Here is a 7,182-nt window from a genome sequence, read left to right as displayed (position 1 = left end):
AAAAATAAGAGTTTTCTTCTCTTGTTACTTTGATTCGCTACTTATTTAAAATCTTGATTCAAGAAATTGCTATTCTTTTATAGGTTAAAATAGAAAATACAGAGATAAACTATAAAGCCTATATTTTAACCAGCCATGTATATTATATTAATACTAGTTTCTAAACAAGACTTGAAAAGAAATTATCTAACACTATAGTGTGTCAGTAAACACTGGTGAAATCTGATTACCATTGGAATACCTAGTATTTTTGGTCACTGAAAAAGGATCACAACATTGGTCATCATCAATGGTAAATTGACTGTGAGGATTTTACTAAGTATATCTAAACCACGTAATACCACTTTGAGGCAAAGGGGCTGCAGGTATGGGCTTTCTAACACAGAAAGATATCTTTCATTCTCGTAAATCTGGAAAGCAATATACTGCTGCCTTTGGTGCTTGCAGGAAAGCTTTTAAGGTGTCCCAAAGTTTGAACTAATTTTGGACACTACTGAAGGCAGACAGGAGTTGGTCAGACAGATAAAGTGGTGGCCAGCATAGAATTTGGAAGCACAAAAAGGGAAATGTACTTGAACAATTACAGATAAAAAAATGTTTGAGCTATGAGGTCCTACAAAGAGCTGGGTTTGAAGCCAGCTTTATTTAATGTCTTATGAAACATCTGCAAGAAGGTGAACAGTGATAATTCAAGCAGGAAAAGTCTACAGAGCTCTTCTGGACACCCCTGAGGAGGAACATGGTATGTGAGAGCCTGCAGCCCGGGCCGGCTGTTCCTCTGCAGGGAAGGATTTAAGTGTCGCTGTAAGCTACGTTCTGAAGACTTTTCAATCCAATGTGTCATTACAGCTTGAAAGCCTAAGAAAATATGGAGTGCTAGAGACGACTCCTAAATGTCTTAATATGACCTATAAGAAGGACTGATTATTGGAAGAAGGCAAGTAGAAACTATCTTCCTCATGCATCCTTAAGGGAAGTTACATGTGTCTGAGAGTCGTAACCCTCGTCTCGTTGATCATTACATCTGGAATATACTCTTTGCTACAACTGTGAGGCAGAATACTGAAAAGTCTAAAACTCAGGTACATGAGACATTGCCAATGTGCTTAATTTATACCAACCCCCCATCATCAATCCCGACCTTCAGACTCTTGCCAGTACATATTTAAATTCATTTACAAAGAAATAATCCCCTCCCCACTTTTTAAATCTTTAGTTTATGCAACCTTTCTGACAATCACCAGTTCACGCACAACCATCAACAACCACCCATTAATGAGGCAACACCAATTTGCTTTCCATCTAAGAACATCAAGGACATAATCCAGGCTTCCAGCTAATCAACGAGGTAATAAGCTATGCTCTTGTGTACCACGGTTCCAACGACACCATGCTGCTGTACACAATGGATTTGTGCGAGAAAGACAAAGTGAGAATAAACTACAGTTGACTCTTTAGTACCTAGTTTCATAGAGGATTAATAACCTAGGTAAAAGTGTATTCTCATATAAGCACTTCAAGCCAGGAAAGTAAGACTAATACTTTCATTTCCTTACCTTCTATTGCTGATAGGAGAACTCGAGAATGATCATATGCAATTACATTTGCGTATCTATTCTTTGGTTTGTTTACTTCCAAGTTTGAATGTTCCCATGTGAACTGCTGGCCGGGGTCAATTGACTTTAAAAGAAAAACAACACACAGAAAATCAATACTGAGTAACACAGAATTACAGGCATTTATCATAGTAACAAACATGATTTCAAAAGAAAATTCTGAGGCCACACTCCACCAACACGATTCTAGCCGTGAAGCTGAACACTTATATAAACAGCATGGCGCAAAATGGTTAACCATGGGAAGAAACGGCAATGGTCACCAGCACTGCTTCCAATGGAAAAAGAATCAATAGAGATACTCTGCTAATATTGAAAGGGCAGGGTTTTCTTTTTACGTTTCCATTTCCCTCTCTGTGGCTACAGTTTGCAAGTTCTTGCGGCTCGGTATTCCTTCTGCTTCTGTAAACATTATCGTACTTAGATTACTCTTCCCGTTGGCTCCCACCTCGACCTGCAAGTCGAGTGGTCTTTTGGCGGCTGCACGGGGCAGAGGCTGTGCTGTTGCTGTTTCCCTACACGCTCACCACTGATGACAATTTAAGGCTCTGTCTGTCTCTTCATGATACACGGTGGCCAGTATCCCACAGCCGTACGATCCAGTTAACAACAGTCAGAAAGAGAAGTTAGTTAAATCAAATAATTACGGTATTCAGAATATTAATGTATAATCCACAGCGATAAAGTCATTGTCTACTTCTATTTTTCCATTTATTATTGTGTTATCATTAAATTGATTAAGCTTGCTTTTTATTCTTTATCATCATCATCTTAATTTTTAGCTAATCTTTTCTTTGACGTCTTAGAGTTCAACTAAAATTACTGAATGTAAAATACTGTAGATATGAAATATACATTCTTATAATTGGGTTAAACTATTTCAAGATCTTGTTCAGCATTGATTTTAAAACTCTAGGCGACTTGTTAATTTCCAGCAACGCCACGGCAATCAAAATACCTTTTCTCTCATCATAGTATACTGACACCTTAAGATTTTTAATTTCACAGTGCATGAGAAGCTGAGCTGAATAATTAAATAAACATGATTTTATATGTTCAAAATGAAAATTTCAATAATAATATAATAAAATAGGCACAGGTCTGTGTAAAAGTTTTTGAAACTTAATAGAATGTAGTGGTTATTTTTGAGGTAGGGTATTTTACATGTTTCTGTGTGTTCATCTAGAAACTGAAAGTAAAATCTACAAAACAGCTGTCATGTGCATGTAGATACATACATTCTGTTAAAAGGCATGGGGTTCAGCACAACAAAATTCACAGGTACAAGGAACAAAGTCAGTTTATAGTCTTGAATACCTCCAGACACAATGTTTACAGCAACATAGTGTAGCCTTTAATTTAGAAAGGAATACAGACCTCTTTTCATTGGTTAGCTTGTGTTAATTCTACACTTGGCCCCAATCACTGAGTAGTACTCAGCACAATGATTACCCATTACTTCACCGTCCACAGCAGAATGCTAATAAGGACTTTCAAATTTATTCTAGGGAAATGTATCCAACCCCCTGCAAAACATAATCCTCTCCAAGTATTCCATGATCTAAAGGAACTGAAGGCAGAATTCAGTGGTCTGTGAGGAAGCTTTCCAGTTGACACAGAACAGTTCTATTCAGTGACTCCTCTAAAATGTATCTCAAACCTTTCCAAATCTGCTGGCATTCCCCAAATCCAGACCTTCAGTAGCTGCTGCCTAACTGAAATCCCTCCTCTCATCTCTCACTCGCATCCATGCTTTACACTCTGCCCAAGGTACCTTCTGAAGGGCAGGGAAGCGTCAGGTTCCTATGTAAGAAGCTCCGTTGGCTCTGGGTGGGCTTACAGCTTGAAGTCCACGGTCCTGAGCAACAGCCTAACCTGTGCGGCTTTACCCACCTTTGCATCGACACTGTTTGGACCTGGCTGTGTAAATAGCTCGGCCGTTTTTTCTAAATAAGTGGAAGTGGTGAATAAATGTGTTTGAAAAAAGCTCATGAAGAGAAATCACGGAGTATTTTTCTTTTTCTTTTTTTTTTTGGACCTGTTACATTTTTATTTCATAAAAATGAACAGCTTCAGAATAGAGCTATGTGTAACTTTTCCAAAAACACCAACAAGTACAGTGGGAAGCACCTCCCCATTAAATGCAAACTTTCACTTCGTGATGCACTGCATCAAAGTTTTGTATACATCTCGATGCAAACAAAGTTCTAAGTTGCATCCTATTTAAGAAAAGATATTTTGTGAAAGGAAGGATGACTACAGTCACATTCCAAGAAAGGAAGTATCCCAACAAACCACACTGTCTTGTTTATATGTAACATGCTGGCACTCGAGAGTTTTAATTTAATTGTACCAAAGGCAAAAGAACTATGGGACTGCAACGTGCAGTGTGCCAGAATTTCAATACGTAATGCACAGTATCAGACAGCTTAAGAATTAGCTACGTAGCCCTGAGATAACTGTCGCTGCTATTTCACTTTACACGGATGAGTATGAGTGAACACGCACGCCTCTCACACGTTATCCAAGAATCCCAGGAAGCCGCTGAGCTTATGGCTATCAGTGCTTTCGGGAGAAGATGTCACTACCTCTGATGGCTTCGCTTTACTCAGACCAGTATCACTCACAGGTGCCATGCATTTCTTTTGAATAACGAAACTGTCTCTGTCAAATGAAAAACACCGTTAATCCTGCCCATCCCTACTCGTGCTTAGGGATCTGCATGATTTCATACCAACAACGAAGAGTGTACTAACACTGAAGCGCTGATGGGAAAGGAGCTCTGTGCCGTCAACATTAATATCCTGAAAAACTTACTTACAAGGGACAGGACACTTAGAAAAAAACAGCCACCAAGTTATCTTCACATGCAGCATCACTTCATTTTCACAACAGTTGAGTGAGGTCAAGAAAGGAAATTCAAGCAAACAAATTTAATGTATCTCACTGAGGGTCTTCCCAGTGACAGGCACTATGCTTCTTAGTGGTTCTTTGCCTAAATTCACACAGCTAGACTCACGGAGCTACCCTCCAACTCATGTCTGTTTGAGTGCAAAGCTCAGCTGATAATGACCAGCTAGCAATCAACAAGCCACAGTGCTACACAACTGTCCCGGAGGCCACCCAGTGTGAATGCAGGAGCCCAGTCCACGCCACACACCTCAATGTGACCGGCCCTTGTCTGGCCAATCCCAATAATACCTCTCCCCAACTTTTCGTCCGGTATCATCCTGGGACCATTACACAAGAATCCACGTTTAAAAAATGAGTTTGGCTTCACATGGATGATGAAACAGATGGGGTGCAGCTTACATTTATACTTGTTTTACACGGATCAAACAAACATTGATTAAATAATGCTGACTTGCCTGTGTGCAGCACAGCACTCATCCATCTGTATCTATCTGTCTGACTGAACGTTTAACAATACACAGCCTAAGTCATTATTTTTGGAGCCTGTCAGGATGCTGAGAGCAGAAATCTCAGCACAGAAGAGTAACTACCAAAAGGAGGTGAGGTAGACTAATGTCCTTTATATTTTGAAAGAAAAATATCTCACTCAGGGAAAGTTTCCATTATCCCTCATAATAAGCCAAGGACACCATGGATGAATGACTCTAATCCTCAAAACCTGCTTTTTATGCTTTTCTTAGCGCTCATAATGACACAGTCTCCGTTCTGCGGTTTGCTCCATGGCTGTCGCTCAAGGACAAATGAAATGACAAACACGGATGGGAGAAGAGCAGTGTAAACCTTGCGTGGATAGGGAAGTTCACTCCTTTCAAGCTCTTGTCTCTACCTTTGTTTTTCCTGCCTGACCAGGCATCTTCCTGCCACCAGGTTCACCTGAAGCCACCCCGACTTTCCTTGTAACAACTTGAAATCACCACATTTGGCTGAAGGGACATTCCGAATTCCTTTCTGAGGTTTTCTGTCTGCTGAGGCTCTCAGTTCTCTCCCTTCATCCTCCGGGCTCCGTCTATCCTGACAACACTCAGTGCAGAGGCCTAAACTCCCCAGCCCTCAACCCAAAGCAACACCTTCCCAGGTTGGCTGCTGTCTCCCTCCAGGAGAATTTTGCAAGTTAAAACACAGCAAGGTAGATTCATTCAACCACCATCTGACTTCTAATAAACTCAACAGAGTTAGTATATTACACAATGGCACAGAATTCAGGCATGGGACTCACAAACAAGAATGTTTTATCATATTATATTTGTTTCTCAAGCCAAAAAAAAAAAGATCCTGAATGGATCCTACGCATCTAAAACCACCCAGATGCCAGTTGCGTTACTCCCATCTGCACATTTGGAACCAGAATGCCCTCCCCGCTATAGCTTCAGACCAGATCATTCTATCCTATCAGATCATCCACTTCCAGGCTTTACCTTGCCCAGAAAACATGACCAAGCAGAAGGGAAATCTTCCTTGCGTTTTTTAAATATTTTTAAAAATTTTTTTGAATTACAGTATTTTTTGTTACATAATAATTACTATCATCTTTTGGACTTAGTACATATAGAAAGTCTCAATTAGACGTTTGCTAACACTAAATATCTACTTAGTATCTTAGACTTGAATGTGATGGTTTGAAAGTAGTGATTGTTTAAATCCATTAGGACACTGTTTTAAGATAGGTAAGAGGAAAAATAAGCTACATATAGCAGGATTAAAACTTTAATCCTGACTTTAATTACTGACTTCACGCATGTGTAAATACTGAATAGTTTCTCTGGTGTGAAAAACTGTAGTAGTACACAAGAGCCTAATGGGATAATTAACAACGTGAAATAGGAAGAAAAGGGCTAAAGATGTAATGGAAGTGGGAAGGAACTTCACGCATGTGTAAATACTGAATAGTTTCTCTGGTGTGAAAAACTGTAGTAGTACACAAGAGCCTAATGGGATAATTAACAACGTGAAATAGGAAGAAAAGGGCTAAAGATGTAATGGAAGTGGGAAGGATAGGGGAAAGGGAATAAAGGAAAAGAAAAAAATATGAGAAAATGAAAAAATGGAAATAAAGTGTTTGTAAATGGGGAGGGGAGGAGGAGGTGAAGGAAGGGCAGGGACAAGGGGAAAAAATGAGAAGCAAGACCTGTCATGTAAAGGTACAGGATCCCAATGATGAATATAACTGTACTGCACACCTAGAATGTACCAATAAACTCAATAAAAAGAAAAAAAAATTTACTGTATACTTGATTTAAAAGCCAGAATTAAAACTATTTATATGTGATAGTTATAGTCACTAATACTTAGATGACATTTAGTGTTTTTCTTTGGGCTTTACATGCATTGACTCGTTTTATTTTATTTAATTTTTTAAAAAAACTCCAAACATAGTTACCATTATCATTCTGTGGGTGAAGAAACTGAGGTAGAGATATGAATGTTAACTCTTCCACAGCCGAGAATAGTTAGGAGGTAGAGAAGCCAGGTTTGGGGTCTGGGCATTCGGGTCCCCAAGTCTGCAGATACAGCCTCTGTGCTATTCTTCCTCTCTACTTAGGCTGGAGAAGAACCTTGAGTCCTTCAAGCTCGCCTTTCAGTTATGCTCTTAAAA

The 7,182-nt window shown here is 39.4% G+C and overlaps 1 protein-coding gene across 12 annotated transcripts in view; it reads right to left on the bottom strand.

The window, feature by feature from the left end:
* Nucleotides 1-7,182, bottom strand: part of Ptprd (protein tyrosine phosphatase receptor type D) — a 290,150-nt gene that overhangs the window by 68,847 nt on the left and 214,121 nt on the right. For all 12 annotated transcript variants that reach the window (XM_010630988.2, XM_010630991.3, XM_019208469.2 and 9 more), the window contains one exon: nucleotides 1,557-1,680. In XM_010630988.2, coding sequence (XP_010629290.1) covers nucleotides 1,557-1,680 — 124 coding nt within the window. The remainder of the gene's footprint in view (nucleotides 1-1,556; nucleotides 1,681-7,182) is intronic.

This window comes from Fukomys damarensis, unplaced genomic scaffold (genome assembly GCF_012274545.1).
Source record: "Fukomys damarensis isolate Sample0158 unplaced genomic scaffold, DMR_v1.0_HiC HiC_scaffold_31, whole genome shotgun sequence".
Classification (NCBI taxonomy): domain Eukaryota; kingdom Metazoa; phylum Chordata; class Mammalia; order Rodentia; family Bathyergidae; genus Fukomys; species Fukomys damarensis.
Note: the sequence above shows the minus strand (reverse complement) of the source record. Positions and strands in the feature narration are given on the sequence as shown.